The sequence below is a fragment of the Anneissia japonica genome, unplaced genomic scaffold (assembly GCF_011630105.1).
Source record: "Anneissia japonica isolate Jap-2015-1 unplaced genomic scaffold, ASM1163010v1 scaffold1665_len535045_cov187, whole genome shotgun sequence".
Taxonomy (NCBI): Eukaryota; Metazoa; Echinodermata; class Crinoidea; order Comatulida; family Comatulidae; genus Anneissia; species Anneissia japonica.
In genome coordinates this window covers 303,814-322,578 of record NW_022727261.1, presented here as the reverse complement: position 1 = coordinate 322,578, position 18,765 = coordinate 303,814, and the positions used below count along the sequence as shown (strand labels likewise).

At 35.2% G+C, this 18,765-nt stretch overlaps 3 protein-coding genes across 7 annotated transcripts in view; 2 read left to right on the top strand and 1 right to left on the bottom strand.

The window, feature by feature from the left end:
* The first annotated feature begins 1,548 nt into the window (after positions 1-1,548).
* On the top strand, positions 1,549-8,150 carry LOC117113643. The gene is made up of 6 exons (XM_033257047.1): positions 1,549-1,764; positions 4,926-5,144; positions 5,430-5,621; positions 6,797-6,956; positions 7,703-7,829; positions 8,129-8,150. The coding sequence occupies exons 1-6, from the start codon at positions 1,549-1,551 to the stop codon at positions 8,148-8,150; spliced, it is 936 nt and encodes a 311-aa protein (XP_033112938.1).
* Positions 8,151-8,166: 16 nt separating this feature from the next.
* LOC117113657 lies at positions 8,167-13,395 on the top strand. Its single transcript, XM_033257066.1, has 3 exons — positions 8,167-8,565; positions 8,900-9,103; positions 9,807-13,395. The coding sequence occupies exons 1-3, from the start codon at positions 8,209-8,211 to the stop codon at positions 10,632-10,634; spliced, it is 1,389 nt and encodes a 462-aa protein (XP_033112957.1). The 5' UTR covers positions 8,167-8,208; the 3' UTR covers positions 10,635-13,395.
* Positions 12,473-18,765, bottom strand: part of LOC117113656 (gamma-aminobutyric acid type B receptor subunit 2-like) — a 94,717-nt gene continuing 88,424 nt past the window's right edge. For all 5 annotated transcript variants that reach the window (XM_033257062.1, XM_033257063.1, XM_033257061.1 and 2 more), the window contains 3 exons: positions 17,879-18,217; positions 16,537-16,704; positions 12,473-15,494 (listed from right to left, as the gene is read on the bottom strand). In XM_033257062.1, coding sequence (XP_033112953.1) covers positions 14,811-15,494; positions 16,537-16,704; positions 17,879-18,217 — 1,191 coding nt within the window. In that variant the 3' untranslated portion in view covers positions 12,473-14,810. The remainder of the gene's footprint in view (positions 15,495-16,536; positions 16,705-17,878; positions 18,218-18,765) is intronic.

The following is an 18,765-nucleotide window of genomic DNA, read 5'->3' as shown; positions in this document are numbered from 1 at the left end:
TCAATATACTGTACCGGCAAACGGAGAATCGTGGCTACTAATAACCTACCTACTTGATTGGTACATCTATTTCTTAATTTAAGTATAAAACCACAGACAAGAGTTATGGTTACCCTTTCGTCTACTAATATATTATTTCCTTATTTGAGTATACCTAATGTTAAGATATTGCATAATGGGACTGACAGAACTGAATTGTGTGCATTTCAATAGAAATTAAGTGAATCATTGGCGGATCCACTCACCCCCTCCCAAACTTTGGGCACAAAGAAGAACCCCAGACCCCCTTTTTTTCTGGTTTTTGTGAAAATTTTACCCCAGCCCCTCCACCCTAAATTTCAATCCAGATCCGAGTGATTGATTTGCTACTTGCCCAAAGACAGAAATTACACCTACTTCATAATATTAAAAAGATAGTCGAAACTTACTGTAACGGTAAAATAAATGTATATTATTTGGATAAGCATAAATAATGGAGAACTGCAATGACAGCTGACGGGATTCCGTTATATCTTTTCAAGGTCTATCCGTTCTGATTGTCATCGCCGGTTACCGAACGGCATTTGTGCCTACACGGCGCGAACGAATTCTACGGGCGACGGTTGACCGATCGGTGGTCATAAGTAGACAAATATTTCAATTTAGCGACATTAAAAATAGGCTACGTTCATTCCACTTGGTATCCTTTTATTGTTCTCTCTTGAAAGAATGATACACTGTCTAAAAAAAAAAAAAAAAAAAAAAAAATTCCTGGGCATGTCAACAGACCCCCACCAGGTAGTGTTGTCTCTAGATCGCATATCCCCACCCCTTTCAGCCCTCTCTGGATCCACCCCTGTGTTATACATACGTTACTGTGTGTCATGTATAAATTCATCAGTGGGTTTACAACGAGTCATGTGGCCGGGACGAGAAAATGTTGGGCAAAATATCAGCTAAGATTTCCTATTGAATGCTGTGTTCCGAGAGCTCACGGGCGTTACACCAATTAATTCATATATAAAGCTGACACTAATGGAAATGTGTATGGAATATAGAGTCACCTCACATGTGATTGAACGTGACTATCGAAAGAAAAATATTAGTACACAGTGACAATTGACAAGGTTGTAAGTTATATCGTTTACTGTCGGAAGAAGGAGCAATTCAAATTTTGACAAATAATGAGATTAAAATCATATTCCATGACAGTCCGTATTCTATTTAATGATTTATTAACCAGGTGTTTCTGCAACATAAAACCAAGAGTTTAAAGTACTACGTAAAATCAGAGCATCGAAAACCATCAATATAAAAATATAAAAATAAAGAGCCGAATTGCTGACTATATAAACAGCGCCACGCTGATACTGTACCGCACTATAATGATAGCGATTAAAACAAACATCACCGGGATTCCAAACCGGACAAACGTGTATCCTTGGAGAAAAAGAGCGCTGATGTGATACAACCAATGTCCAATGTGAACGCATCTAATGTCCATCGTGAACGCAACAAGTCTGATGTGAATGCATCGCTATATTTTACATAGAAATATTAATTGTCGAAATGTTTTCTCCTATTGTATTTATTTTGAGTTTAATTATTGATGCCGGGAGAACAAGCAATATAAGTGAGCTGCACATTGGGGGTATGTTTCCAACGTTGTTCCTAAGCGGTGTAACATTTGAGGAATGCGTGGATGTACCCCTGCTTATGGATTCAGCACAACACGAAGACCTGTTACGGAAGTATACTCTCTACTTTCATAACATCAACTCATCAGTAAGTATTTACTTAATTATGTGATCCTCCTCTTTCACATCGAAGAATTGGAACCGAAAACATGTTCACCACAAAACAGCGTACTTAGTTGTACGTTGAGTTTTCTTTCAATTGTGTAGTGGCTTTGACTTGCCTAAGTACAGTCGTACAATGTTTACAAAGTAAAATAATAAAAACAAATTCAATAGTAATAATTTTCTTTCGAGTAACATACTTTGTATGTCACGTGTTGTAACCATATGTATTGTGAATACTATGCCTACGTATCATATAATTAGGCCTATTGTTATTATTACTATTATTATTATATATGAATAATATTACCATTATTTTGTGTAAGGGATGTCAATAACAATAACATTAATAAACTAATAATATTGCAATATTAATTATTACTATCATTGTTGTTATTATAGAGTAAAATTATTATTATTATTACTGTATTATCATTATTATAATTAATTATTTATTATTATTAATTTATTTATTCATTATAACACAATGAATTATTAATATTAATATAAAAATGCTCCCCAAAAATAGCCCAACATTGAACTCGCACACATTTTAAGTGAGGTGAGGTGATGCATGCATATTGTGTACCATTGAAGCATGAGGCGACTACTAGATTGAGGTGTAGGCTACTGTAGGCCTATTTTGAAATTAACCTATCAATTTCATACCTGATGCTACAGCTGACGCAGGCATTGAGATCATATATCAAGGCATCGTGTAGTGAAATAGCTCAGCCCTTACATTAATTAATTACTTTTTAAGTGATTCGCCACTCTGCTTTGATGCCGCCATTACACCCCCACCATCACATCCATTCCGACTACTTACACCGCCACTAAATCTCTATCATCACTTCCGTCGTGCAACCAATGCCACCACCTACATCTATACCTAAACCTCCCCTTACTGTACATAACCATCATTATTACCACCACTAACTCTTCCACCACCACCACCACCATCTACAGCCTCAAACTACATACACCTTCAACAGTATTACCACCTCAGCACTAACACCATCACTATTACCACCACCACCACCAACTCCACCACAAATATCACATTTCCACCAGGCGATCCATCCTCTACACAATTTAATGTACTGTACCTTTCATCTGCAGTATACCATACCATCACTACCACATCATCATCCTCATTGTCACTATCATACAACCACCACCACCACCACCACCACCACCTACAACTCTACACTCCCACCACCTAGGTAATACATTTAGTACAGTATTATCAAAGAACTTAAATAGCAGAAGAATGAGCTGTTCCGCGTATTTGCATTAAAATCGATGGAACATCCGCCCTCCTGCGTTTGCAGTAAAATTTGAACATTTTCCTAAGTGGAGAAACTACAGGAAACAAACGAACCAGAGCGGCGCCTTTATTATTACTATATAGTGCCGCCGCGCGGATGCAGTAAAATTTTTCTCCGTGTACCCACAATGCATTTCGACCGGATGTTCCACTATTTTGGGAAGCTGCTCTATCTTCTGCTATTTATTATCTTTGGTATTATTCAAACTAGTCATATCAACAGTATACAGAAAATAACCTTTTTTTTTCTCTGTTTTTTAATGTATGTAGTTTGCAAGATTTGATCTGTTTCATGCTTTTTGATGTTTTTGATGTTGAGCGTAATTCGTAATTCTTTAATTTAATGGTTTTGATGTAATGAATTCATTCAATTATTTAACAATAATAATTATAATAAGTTTTATTATAATAATTGCTGTAGCGATCATTTACAATTATATAATAATTATAGAAATAGCAAATGATTGCTATGGTAATTCTGTTGTTTTCTCTTGTTTTTTATCTAAACTATTTTATGGAAATCTAATGATTGCTATGGTAATTCTGTTGTTTTCTCTTGTTTTTTTCTAAAATATTTTATGGAAATCTAATATTTCAATGTAACATAATTCGTAATTCAGCCTTTTTGGCTGCCATGTTTTATGCTTTTGTAAATTATGAATTTTGAATTTGAATAAAATACAATTATATATATAATAGGCCTAGAGCGCGAGAGAGCTTGCCATAATATTGTCCCTGAAACGCACTTGAAACGACTGCAGTGTCTGATTTACCATTTCGCCTCATGAAAACTATTGTATTTCCTTTCGTGTATTGGTGGTAACATGTGTTGACACAATTAATACAGTACAAGGAAAATATCTTTCAATTTATTAAGTACAATTAATTCGAATTCGGTTGATGAGAACGAATGAAATATATTTCTGCTATTCGAGTCATATAGGTTAACAATTATATCTGTACCATATTTTTTTTTCTTCTTGTTTAGGGCTTATTATTTTCTATTTTATATGTTAATGTTACAAAATTATTCCATTGGTATCTTTCTTTTTTTGCTTTAGAGTGTTTGCCATAATTTGATGTAATTTTGCTGACGAGTGACTTGTCAGATCCCTTTGGAAAGCGGCTCTCTTCATCCAGTAATGAAAATATTCCTAGAGGTTTCTGAAGATGGTGAGTAAATTGAAATGAAAGGTTTAATAGACTATTTTTGCACTTCTGCATGCTAAATAACTTAGGCATACGAACACTAACACTAGGCCTAGCAGGCCTATTATTTATGTTTTATTCCTGTCTCTTATACACATCTAGATGTGTATAAGAGACAGTATATATACAGTATGTATATATATAACTTTATATATATATAATTATATATATATTATATTAACATCGTCATATATATATAATTTTTATTAGATTGTCACCACATTGTCGAAACATCTAAACTACTACAACGTCGAAACATCACCCCTGTTACTCTCTGGCCACGTCACAAATGACGTCATGCGTATACAGGTAGGATCCCAGTTACTCACTTGAATTTGGGGTGTGGAAGGGAAGGGTGTCTGAAATGATACTCAGTTGTACTGTACACATCCATTACTAAAGTCATGTTTAAACGTCATTAGAAACATCTCCATGGAGAAAAATTCAATAATGCTGTACTGTACTGTAGTAAAGACATACTGAAATTTGTTTTTCTAAGACCAAAACTTGACAAGCAAGAGCATATTGTTTGATGTTTTTGTCTAGCTTTTGACAATAATGTATACTTTGTGTTTGGAATGATAATATAGTGATTTTCATCTCCAAAGGTAAACTTTATCCGTCACGTGATACTTATTGCGCATGCCGATGATGACACGCTCATTCAATTATTATGCCAATTATATCAGCGTCCAACACTTCCACATGTGTTCTTCATATTTGCGAACAATTCAACGTGCAATGTCCTCTCAAAAATGATATGTGACGGAGTGAGTGATTGGTCAGTGCAAGATATAACGTGCGTCGGTGTTTCAACTCTTATTAATGTAAGTATGTGTAATCAGTTGGTTGGACTAATTGTGTCCTGTACGTTTTAAATAGGCTAAGGCTTATTTCAAATTACTTTATTATAGATTTATTTTTTGTATAAAGTATTGTACAATGCCTGATGAAATGTATTAACTTTCTGTAGTTGGTGATATTACTATTCAATAAGCCTTTGATATGGGCCAATATAGTTACCGTACTATTTTGTTTGTAAAAAAAACCTTGCCTCAAGTCTGTTCCAATTGATGCGCAGCGGTCGACGTTTATTATTATTTTTACCACAGAGTTCCGATCCGGTGAATGATTGTGCGTTTGCTCACGATGCAGCGTTGACAACGTTACACGCCCTCAATGGTTCGAATCCAGTAGCGATAAATTCGTTCATCTCTGCCAAAACACCATTTTTTAGGACAAGGGTTGAATTAAACCGTGAATTAACAAGTGCTGTTAAAAACACATCATTCTTCGGAAAGACGGTGAGACATAATATTATGGTGATAGGTCTATATGAACAATTTGGTGTTTGAAATGAGTTTTTGTTTCTAGAGTTTAAAAATATTTCTACTATACTATCTGTAGTACAAATTTAAAGTGCTCATTAATATCAGCGTCTATAGGGCCCTGTAATTGTATGTAAAGCATTTATATACCGTATTTATTCCAATAATGTCCCGCTTTGAATAAATTCCCCCTTGAATAAACTCCCCTTGAATAAACACCCCCTAGAGCATCATTTGGAATGAACGACTTCCTCGATTAAACGCACCCTAAATGACTGTCAAATCTACACTTTTTTTTTCATTTCAGGCTCAAAATTTTCTTATTTTGTTCTTAATTTTACACAATTTTCAAACGCGGAAGATTATTAATTTACAGCAGTACCTGTATATTACTGTATTATTACATAGTCACACCTACTGCAAATAAGGTACGAATAAGATATGTTGTTTCTCTCTCTCTCTCTCTCTCGGGTTTTTTTCCCCTTTTTTCCCCTTAATTTTTGGGGAATTTCAGCCTTAATGTTCTTATAATATGTGTTCTTATAAAAAAAATTATAGGCTAATGGAAGTAACATCATTCTCAACACATTATAGGCCTATAGAATGCTCTATTTCAGTAAAATTGCAGTTTTTATAACCTTTTTGGGATCAATAAATCTTTATGAACAAGCAACAACACATTTTCACACGGGGCGTTTATTTGAATAAATATGGTATATAAGTTTTTAATAAAGCACTCTCTACAAAATGAAAAAAAAAAAAATAAAAAAAAATCATAAGGTTGCTCTAGTTCGAATTTGACAGGTCTGAAACCAAAGTAAAAAATGTTTTATTTGCTATTTCCTTTGTTTTGAATTTTTTGATTGAAGTGTCCTGTACTTACATTGCGTTTCCTAAGGCAAATTGATTGGTATTATAATTATATAGTTGTATAGATTGCGCATGTTTCAAGCTTTGTCGTTATTGTCAAAATATACAACCATTCTTTCTCTTTATATTCAAGACATATAATTCTTCATCATTACCTTATCCACCAATTAAGTTTTCTCTGAATCTCAAAGCAGGTGGTGCTTTCATTGAAGAAAGTTGAATGTATAAAGAGACTTCAACAGGCCCATAATTTATGGTGTATTGACTACATTTTTTTTCAGGGCCACGTTGCGTTTTCTGTTCTTGGTGTTCGGTCAGCTAATTTATCTGTATGCAGGCTTCATCAGAATGGTTGCGTGTCTACATCTTTCTATGATACGGTTCTTGGCGAGGTCTTACAAGATCCAGCGGTTTCCAGCACACATAATAATTTTGACATAAGTGCGTAGGCGTTGTGTTTTTTCCAACTCATTTTATTTATCATTCGTTATAAATGTACTTCTCAGTTGCTACATTGTCATCATTATCACATTCATAATCATCATGGTCATCACCATCATTAATTATCATCGCCATCATCATGATTATCATCTGCATCACCGTCGTCGATATTATCATCATCATTACGACAAGGGTCATCGACGTTGTCCCGTTGTAATTGTCATCATCATATTGCAATCATTATCTTTCTTCAACGTCATCGTTACCAACATAATCTCAACATCATGGTCGTTATCATTCTACTACACAATGCCGTAGCCAGCTATTGGGACAGTTGGGGCAGTCCCACTTTTTTAAGGATTCACAAAGATTAGCCCACATTAATTTAAAAATGGGTCCAAATTATCTAATTTTATAAAATGGGTCCATTTTTTGAAAAATATTAAGCTTAATATTGGTAAAATTTAGAAACATAAGTCCAGATTTTTCGTATTTTTGTGTAAAATGGGTTCACATTGTTTGAATTTACGCGTAAAGTGAGTGCACCCTAATATTGTCCCGCACTGTTTGGAAATCCTGGCTACGGCATTGCTACTACATACGGTACTAGTTATAATATGTTTACCCAAGGTATCAATGATTATTTTGTTGGATGCTTAATATTACATTTAATGAAACGCTTATATCTTATACATGACTTACTTACTTATTTCGGGTTTACTGCATTGTATTTATTTTTTTTTCAGTTTCCATTCAAGAGGTAGAAATAGAACTCTCTGACATTATTTATTATTGTATGGTGGCATGTGCCGGATTGATGGCGCTATTGGCCTTTGTATTGTTAATCTGCAACATAAAATATCGGAATAATAGGTATGTTAGTCCTTTAACGTCACAGTACGTTGTTGGCCCGACGTCGGTAAACGTTTGAAACTGTCTCTTATACACATCTAGATGTGTATAAGACATTACACCCATACACCGCAACGCTCGAGTTTCAAAATACGGGTAACTAGCTGTACTGAACTTTCTGTGTAAATTGAGGGCGCAATTGAGAATGATAGTGCTCAGTGGAAATTTGATTGGCTGAATCTATGGCAGCCATCTTGGATGGTACACACACACAGCTCTGCGTATTTCGAACATCGAATACATTGCTGTTAGCGCTCTAGTATTCTTATTATATCTCTATGATGTCGATTGACTTACGAACTGGTTTTTTTTATTGTAATGTTATGTGGCATCATCAGTAATGTTTGCCGTTCTTATTTCTCACTTTCAGGAAACATCTGATAGTTTTGTCATAGAATATTTAACCACCTGCAACAGCAAACAGATATGGCATTGGTTGGGTGGAATTTACTTCTCGAAGATGTTGTTAATGACGTCAGGAGTGTATTTAGCATACAAAACTCGCCACGTATCCTCTCCTCCTTTACGAGCTTCCCGATCGATCACTATGTGCTGTTACGTCGCTGGTTGCATTGGTTTAATTATGCTACCAATCTGTGGATCGGACGTTTTTTATCTTAACGTGAAGTATATACTGATATCTATTGTAGCTCTTGTAACGACTGGAAATGCGACTATACTGTTGGTTGTCCCAAAGGTTTGTAAATTTTCTCTATGTAGACATTTTGTTTTTGTCGACTATATACTAGTTTTCTATTCGACTGGTCGTCTTCATTAAGTAGGATTTTACCACTGCGCAGGTTGGCGTGGTTCAACGAAGAACGACCAGTCGAATACGACAGTTACACATATTTATAGGCCTAATTAACATGGTTTTAATAACGAATAAGTTACCAGATATAAAATACACCATTGTGTTTGCCTACTGTATTTTGTATTATTTCTTTCGTAGTGTTTTTGTATTGTCTTGCCAAAAGGAGTAAAAGCAAAATAAAAAGTTAATTTAATGTCTAATTATATTTTCCTGTTAGTTATTGATTATGAAGAAGATAACGAAGGCAGGCAAGAACAGACAGGAAAAAATGCGTTTTAATTCTTCATTAAAGAAGTCTAAAAACAGACACCGCTCCAGTTGGTGTTTCTGTTGCTCTAGTGATACTTCGAAGAAGAAACTGGAGTATTGTGAAACATTACTAGTAGGGGAGTTAGAGACACTTAAAAGTACATTACTGGAGGTAAATATTAATATAAATATTACAAATACAAATTTCCTTCTAATTAAAAATTAAATACCACTATACTGTGGTCCCAAATTAAGAAATGTTTTTTTAATTTTTATTGTTTTAAGACCAAAGCTGCAAAAGACCATAGAAACCCCGGTCCCAAAAGTGGTCTTTAATTGGAGGGAATTTTCGAGTGATTTTTTTTATAGATTTTATTGGTAAGCCTACGTCATCTCGCCGAATTGTGGAGGACGTCATTAAACCAGTATTCTGGAATTTCTTTTCAATTCATGATTAAATTATTAGTATACCATTAGTCATGTTCAAATTCATTATTAGTTGTTTCTCAGATTTTTAATTACGCTGATATACATACATACATGGTATGTCGTACACTAACAACAGTAAAAAGTGAGTATTCCAAATTAAGGGTCTTGAACCCAGGCTAAGGTTTAGGCTACTTTTGTGTTTTCCGGGCGGCTAGTATCTAAGGTTCTTTGTAATTATTTTTTTTTGCATTTTAATGTGTCTTTTGCCTGAAAAATTAATAATAATAATATTTATTAAAATTATAATAGTTAGGCCTATAATAATACTAACACTACTACTACGACTACTACTTCTAATAATAATAATAATAATAATAATAATAATAATAATAATAATAATAATAATAATAATAATAATAATAATATATTTTCTTTTACTTTTGAAGAAAGAAGCAAGAATAAAAGAATTGAACGATCGGTTATATTTTGGTAGTGAACATTTTCGAGCATATATCACAAATGGCAATAGTCGCCCTCACACAACACGAACCAATGCCGAGAGAAGAGCCACTCTCTGTGACATAAGTATGCCTATGCAAGATCAAATCTCCCTGTTCCACGCTCTGAGAAAAGAGCGACGTACGTCTTTCGTCGAAGACTGTACAATAGAGCGTAGGTTTGATAATACAGGGTTTGTTAGCAATACTGAAAAGTTGAGAAATCAATATGAACATAAGGTTTCAAATAGTTCTGATGAAGAATGTTGCAGTGATGATAAGACAGAGGCAACGAGATTAGAAGGCAATGGTGATATGGAGAAAAATAGAGAAATCAACTCGTCACCCCAAGAATCAGGCCTAGGAATGGACGATAAGTGGGAAAGTGACTGTAAGGTCTGTCCCGAATTAGAGAGATCAGACGACGGCAAAGCTCTTCATGAAAGAAGCAGTCCTAAATATGAATCAAAAGAGAAACAAGTAGAACAGTTACACCGTTGCGTCAGTTCTGACATTCCAACGGTTTCCAGAAGTGTTGATACCTCCAAAACTACGAAGGCACTAAGCCCAAAGCTTTCACACGATAACGATGACACCGAAATGTTGCAGCCGAGCCCGACCATCGAACGCAGAAACGTTGCTTATGCTCATCGACGCCTCACCAAGTCGCCTGCATTTGTGTATAACACTAGAAAAGTAAAAATAGACTCTAAGAGAAAGCATGATTTAGGGAGGGACAATTATATTGACCACCAGAAATATATTCAGTATATATAGCTCCACTACGAACTATTCGGCCATAGCGTGAGCAATTGTATGAAAACGTCGAGTGTCGGGCAAGCGCTTACAATCCGTCAGCGGCAAACGCAGTGTGCAGTTACAGTATATTTAACGTTAAATTCGATGGATATGTCTCAAATGCTAGTCTGTTGGCGATACTTTTAAATGTTGGTACGATGTGTTTAATACTTGTATTCACGTTAAAATAAAATCTGCACACTTATCGTATGAAATTATTTCTTCATTTTACAGTAAATTCAACACAAACTTATTAGGCGTCTGTCATTTGCTGAAGGACTATTTTCTATAAATTTGTCAGTAAAAATATTAATAATTAAAATTCAATTTTCCTTTTGCTTTTTTGAACTATTTAAATTTGGCAATTTTCGCTGGGCCAATGGGGACCCGCAGCAGCCACTGTACAGTACAGCGCCACCAACGTATTATCTGATACACTGTCCTTTTCCCACCGATCTCTCGTGCGAGGTTTACCCGAGGAGCAGAGCGATCTAATTCAAATTAAACGGGGGTCTACAACAGGAACGTTACGTCTCAGCCAAGCACTCAGCTCTGAAAACTTAGCTAACAACTAAAGTATACGAAGTAACAATTAGTGCTGTATATCGTGTGCTAACGGTGCGTTAATGTAGGCTTATGATAAGTACTTCACTTTATGCTGATATTTATATGATGTTATTGAAAATCAGTTTTTTTTTGTAGATTATGGTGACATTGTACTTATATATAGAGTAAGGTAATAGGTCTATTGACAGCAAACTGTAGCTCGTAATATACATATACATACATATATACATGTACACATATATTTGCTATAATTACATTAGAGTATACTGTATTATGTTATACATTCAGTGTTTGCGAGTTGACTATGTGACCGTTATATAATCGTATTTTTGTACTGAGAAATTGTTTGAGAGGAGAGGGATGAATAAAATTAACATCAAGACTCAAGTTCGATAAATTCATCGGATTTGTTTTTATTTGTAACACTGTCTTGCTCGGAAATATTTCAGTTAATCGCTGAAGTTTCTAAATTCTGTTTTCCACTAGGCGATTTTATTCGCGCGAATCGAGAGAGTCGGTTTATGCGCATGCGCATTCATATCTCTAACGGAGTTTTTCGCTTCAGCGAAACCAGTAGTTCGAACTTTTTCTATGCGTAAAAAACGCGCAACCAATAATCAGCACAGGAAGGGAACCGACGCTTTCGATTCGCGCGAATTAATTCGCCAAGTGGACGCGAATCAAAGCGTCGGGTTGCTTTCTGTGCTCTGATTAGTTGCGCATTTTTTCGCTTCGCAAAAACTCCGATAGGAATGTGAATGCGCATGCGCATTAACCGACGCTTTCGATTCGCGCGGATAAATAAGCCTAAGTGTGGAAAACCAGCTTTAAGTAGCTTTATCACGAGCTGACGTCTTCAAGCGCAAGCGTTCCAACGATTGCTAAGCGCGTGTAGAGGATGCGTTGTAACATATCCAAATAAAAAGACCTGAGAACTGATGATGTTTATATTTTCACATGCATAGAATGTTGAATGCACGGTCAAAAATAATAATTACGCCAGCTAATGATAAAACCACTAATAATTCGACTGTCAGCCTTAAACATTTTTTAACTTCTTGAAATAAATATCTATAAATAGAAATAGTTATCTATGTAAACTGAAGTTCTGTCCACACTATCAAATTTTCTTTGACAAAAAGCTGTTGTATGCCCATATATAGTCATGTTGTGCCCATATATAGTCATAATGTGTCTAAATATGGTCATAATGTGATGTCATCATGATCATTAGATGTCGCATGTTTTTCGTTAAAAAAATGGTAGTCTGGTAGTCTTACCAATCATTAATATCTAAAGCCCTGTTCATTGCCTATCGAATATTATTTGACAAAAACATGTGACATGACTAAATATGGTCATGATGATATCACATCATGCCCATTCATGCCCATATATAGGGACATCATGACTATATATGGGCATACAACAGTTTTTTTTGTCTAAGAAAATGTGATATTCTGGACAGGGCTTCATACTACTATCAAAGTAGATTTTGATTGCACATCGAGTTTAGCGACATGAGTACCAGCTCACGCGCGCATAATTGGCAAAAAGTGTTAAATCAATAGAATAATTTTGCTTCCCTCATTTTTATATGTTTCATAGAGACAGGTTTGACAATGGTTGATGGGTAAACTTTTAGAATATGTTGTCTTAAACATAGTTTTTTTTTTTTTTTATCTTGTACATTAAACCAAATAATATTCGGTATTATACTGTATAATTTATTATAAACACTACTATTTGCAATTTGCATTATATTTTGACGCACTGTAGTGAAGCAACCTTTTATTATAATTAATTATCAATTATAAAATGATTTGTACTACGATTAATTTTGTCTTTGATCAACAAACAAACACGAAAAATTATATCAATTATACTTATATGCCAGTTACAGATAATAGCCACGTGACCGTAAAATATGGACATGTGACCGTGAATAATGACGTTGAAACCTTACCAATTATAATATTTCGAATTTAAAAGTCATAAGTTATTTTAGGTCCACTACTTGTCTCACGTGGAACCCGTGAATGAAAATGATAAGAACAACCATGTAATGATATATACAAAAATGTAAATGTAATATGATTAGTACTGTACTGCGTTCCTATATTAAGGCGGTTATGTTCGGTTTTCTTTACCTCATCTACAAAATAAAATGTTACACATTAAAACGAAGCTTACCTATTTTCTTTGCATATCACTTTCTTGTAAACTCTTTCTTGGATATTTTATTCAATAGACCTTTCCGGAGTGTCAATCAAACTTAACAACTGACTAATCAGAAAAGTGCTAGGAATACGCGCGCGTCTCACAAACACACGTGTTGTCCCACAAACGCACGTGTTTGCGTATGTTTTAACACATGTCGTCTTGTGGGACCTTAGCAACAATTTCCAAGGGGCGGGGCTTAAAGGAAAGGTCCATTAAGCAAATCATTATACTTTGTTTTATTAGGCGTTGTAGCGTTACTTGCATTTGCGCCAACCCGTCTTAATTGCTCTTGTGCGACTAAAATTTAGGGCTAGCTTAATAAAATCAACCTATGATGATGTCGGCAATATATAGAAATAAGTATACACGGCAATGCTAAGCCTGTTGACGAATGCTTGTGTGTGGACACAACCGCTGACATTGATGTAGGCGTAAGTCCCTGTCCAGACTATGAGATTTTCTTTGACAACAAACAGTTGTTTGCCCATATAGTCACGATGTGCCTATATATGGTCATGATGTGCCGATATATAGTCATGATGTGCCCATATATAGTCATGATGTGCCCATATACAGGATGTGATGTCATGATGTCCACGGCATGCCACATGTTTTTCTCAAATAAAAGTTGAACAGAGCTTAAGTGTTATTATACGACGTATTAATTTATTTCTTCATTACTTTTATCCCGCTTTATGTTTTTTATCATACTACTTTTTTTATATTAATGTTGAAGTCCCGCAATAATAAGCCTCGTTAAAATCGACTGGTCGTACTATAAGTGCTGTGAGACCCTGCGTATTATGTTAGAAACACATGTGAGCGCTATATAAATGTTTATATTATTATATTATATTATTATCATTTGTACTTCCATGCGATTCAGTTCATCCATCCTGGTTTTTAACTTTATTTTAATGATAAATACAGCAAATCTAAGATTTGACGTTGGCAAAGGGCTTTGGAGGCAATTGCAGCGTATCGGTAGTTAGTTCAGATCCCTAAATAGGTAAGTAAAATCGACAGAACATAATTTGTTTAAATAAAATAACCTATTACAGCAGTTCTTTAAACATGCCGTCTCGTATTTGGAATTTACAAGATGTCGAATATCAAAGTATATAAACAGACGAATTTTTGTGTTATATAATTTTTGTTGGTGTTTACGAATAAGGTAGCCGAATACCTCAATAATCTTCAAATACTTAAAATAAAGGAACACTATGACATCCCTATGATTGCTTATATGCATTGACCTTTGACATTAGACATGCACAAACTACAAGATGAATTATTTCCAATGAAACAGCAAATGTAGTTTCCCACCATTGACCTTCAAATAATACCATCATTTGATAATTAACATCAGGAAGAAAGTATAGTGCCTTCTAGATCGATTAGTTTACATTCTAAAACGTGCCGTTCATTGTGTAATTCCTTCTCCATTTCAGAGTTATCGTCAAGAAGCAAGAAATCTGAATTATCATCAGTAACATCAGCACCTTGTGTATGGGCGTTGTCATGACATTGTTTATCAATTAATATTGGTGATGACGAGTTCTCAAACTTTGAATAAGAAGCTGGATTTCGATTTAATGAAAACAGTAAATTTGTATCATCAGTTTTACATTCACAATATGTTCTAGAATCTTGTTTGTGTAAATTACAATAAACACAACCCTCTTTGTCCGCGTCATCAGTTACATAGATAACTTCAACACGTGTGTTATTAACACAAAACTCAGTAGAGGGTTGTTCCTTGTCTTGCACACAAAAAACTGAATACATATTTTCCTTTGGTGTTTGTCTCGAATCCATAGAATGGCGACCAGAATCACCTCTTTCTAGTAACGTACACGTCTCACGTGACTCTGGTCTGGGGCTACCATTAAAATTATCTATGGTCGTTTCAGGTAGATCGAGGAGAAGTTCAGACGCGTCACTTGCTTCCGATAAAATTGTACTTAAACGATTTTCTGTTAAATTCATCCTTTCCTCGCACTGTAAACTGTGTAATTTGGCTTCTAATTCAGCAATTTTCTGCTCCAGCTGGAAAATAAAGAAAGAATATTTAGCAAAGACAACCGATTGAATTGCAAAATGTTGATTTTTGGATCGGAACCTTAGAACGTGAGAGTTAAGCCGGGCACTAACTGCGCCCAACGGTTGTCGGCCGACGCGATTCTACAAAGAACGCATAGTGACGACGCGCACGCAACGGATCGTTTTCAATGACGATCTGTTCAGACCGGTTCAGACAGCCACCGACAATCAGCAGATGGCGTCGTTTTATTTGCGGCTCACAGGGAGCGGAGTTGGTCGTACAACGCAGTAAGTGCCCGGCTTTAAATATAAGGTATTAGATTGATATATGACGCTCATATTCCAAGATCGTTAATGTCAATACTTAGCATTAGTAGATATTCTCTTATTACAATAAAAAGACATTAATTTATATAGCAGGTTGACAATTTGATTTCACATTCCACATACATTCATGACGGTAATTACTATTTAAAGTCTTCAATTCCTATAATATACCGTACCATTACCATAAACACGTGACATTAACCCAGTTTATTGGTGTTATGACGTATTTAAAACTAATTAAAGCGAGCATTTATAAAATACTTTAATAAGGATAAATATTTGAACTATTTATGTTTTGTATTTAAAGCTTCTTGTTCTAGCTCTGCTTCTAGTCTCGATGACGTAAAGCAATAAACTAAAAGGAAAGAAAAGTTTTGGGAAATAAAACGAAAGGCCGGAGAAAATGAAATTATAAATTAATATACGTCACCGTAAAAAAGATGGAATGATAGATTTATGTCAAACAAAATTGCGCATACGTACTCCCTCAGTTTATGTAAAATCCAGTTTAATGTAAATATATTAATCTCTTTTTAAGCTTGGTTTCCTTACAATCTTACACAGTCATTGCAGCGTTTTTACTGCAATCCTTGCGCTGCGTAGTTGTCCCCGACGTAATTGGGAACTCTTCCTGATTCAACTGACCAATCAGCGTCGCCAAAAGAATCAGCGATAGCGTATAGAGATTTTTATGGAAACCATGGCTTAACATATATCCTACCTTTTCACATTCCTTCCTATACGCTCTGTTCTGAACTTCCCATCTGTATATATTTTCTTTTAACTCAGTAGATTCATCAGCTATTAGCCGTCGAGTTTGTCCTCTAGTTTCTAGACCTACAGAAGTACTGATTGGGTCGCCTAAATGATTTGAACGTACTGCTATCACCTACAAACAAAAAGAGAACGGGTCAGGTTTGCATATAATATCAAATTAGTAATAGTCAAGAGTATAGAATTGCAAGAAGTACCTCCATGGTCCGACTACCCTCATGTGCTTGATCCAGTGATTCGGGGGTAATAATGTAAGTGCATAGAGGTCTCGCTATATACGCTATATAAGTCGACAATTATTATTATTATTATTATTATTATTTTGTATGAGAAAGAAACGTTAAAAAAGTACTATCACCAGATAAGGGGCGCCCTAGTAGAATTCGAATAGAGTTCGCTCGAATCTCGTTTTTTGAAGGACACGCCCTTTCGGCGTGGCAGTACTTTTTGAAATAGGATTACGTTTGAACGAAACCACAAGAGTCGGACCTCTTACAGTTCTATACTTTTGGCTAATATAGTGTAATAAAAGTTTAGCATTCCACATTTTAGTGTAATTTTGTCTTGATCTTATTGTTAACAATGGATTCATATGACGGCAGAGTCCTATAAGTATTCTTGACATCGAGACTATTCAGAATTTTATAATTTTAAATAAAAGTAAACTAATATTATGCATATCATTCTATTTTTTTTTATCAATTTAAATGTAAAAGTGAAAATTCAAAAAAGTTAAAATTGTCGCCCCGTTTTCTTTCATCAAATTGCAAAGCGTATGCGGCTATACTTAGCGAGTAGTACTCGCTAAGTCAAGCAGCCAATCATAAGATGAAAAAGTTAGGATATTTACATTACCAACAGGGGTAGTAAGATGCAGGTTTACTAAAATTATGCTAGAACACATGTGAATGCCTGAAGCCTTGCCCAGAAGCTCTGTGCAGTCTTTGACAAAAAAATTTATGCCCATATATAGTCACGATATGTCTATATATGGTCATGGTGTGATGTCATGATGACCATATTTAGGAATGTCGCGCATGGTGTTGTCAAATAAAATTTGAAGGTGTGGACTCTATCAAAGATACTAGAAATATTAGTATTTCTAGTATCTTTGACTCATATCCACACTATGTGACAAATTTGAATTGCCCATAATCATAATGATATATCACGTCCCAATGGGAATGATGATGTCATTATACTCGTGGGCAAATCCATGTTTTTTTTCGTTTTTTTCCCCACGAAATATAATGGTATGGCTAGGCCTTAAGAAATGTGTACCAGATTACCTTTGGTATAAAAAGAAGAGCTAGGGTAGCCGTTGCCGTTGTTAAAAGGCAACCTGTCACCAAAGTGAACGTTATGGTGACCAGCTGCGGCTGCTTCACAAGACTGGATACGGCCACTGCAATCACGCTAAGCATCACTACATTATATACAGATAATGCGATGTAGTTAGAATCATTCAACGCTGGTATTTTCACTTTCCTGGTCTCCCATGCTAAGAATACTCCAAATAACAGCAGTAAGCCTTTGTAAGTGTATACTATTCCCAGCCATATTTGCGAATGCTTAGACGAACAACTTTCGACGCAAAAGGTATATGCAATTGTTTCATCCTCCGACACCTAAAATAGAAAAAATATAACAAGTACCAATCATAACTCTTACAAAAAAGGCGAAGCTTTTGTGGACACGTTTAAAAGGTAAACGCGGACATAGCCTAGTGCTTATGATTTTGACATGTTTAGCGTGCCCGGGTATTTGAAATGTCATATACCTAAGCAAATTTAATGCTATAAACACACTTTTTCATTGCCGGTGGAACCGGAGGGCCGGGGGCCCGCCCTTTCCCCACCTTTTGGCAGAAAATGTATACCGGTAATGTCTATGCAGATTTTTGTATGATCGGAGAAAGAAATACAAAAAAAAAAAAAGAGTCACACCCCCCACCCCACCTTCATTGAAAAACGTTCAGCGGCCCTGTGTTTATAGGCCTACAACTGTTACGGTAATTGACCATGAATTTTTATCTTTTATTAATATTTTTAATTAAACACTAATAACTCATATTTATTCTAACTTTTATATTATATATATTGTAAATTTAAAGTGTACATCACTATTAGTGAGTGTTTTTTTTCCAAACTCGTGGAATAAAGGTTTGCTTTATGCT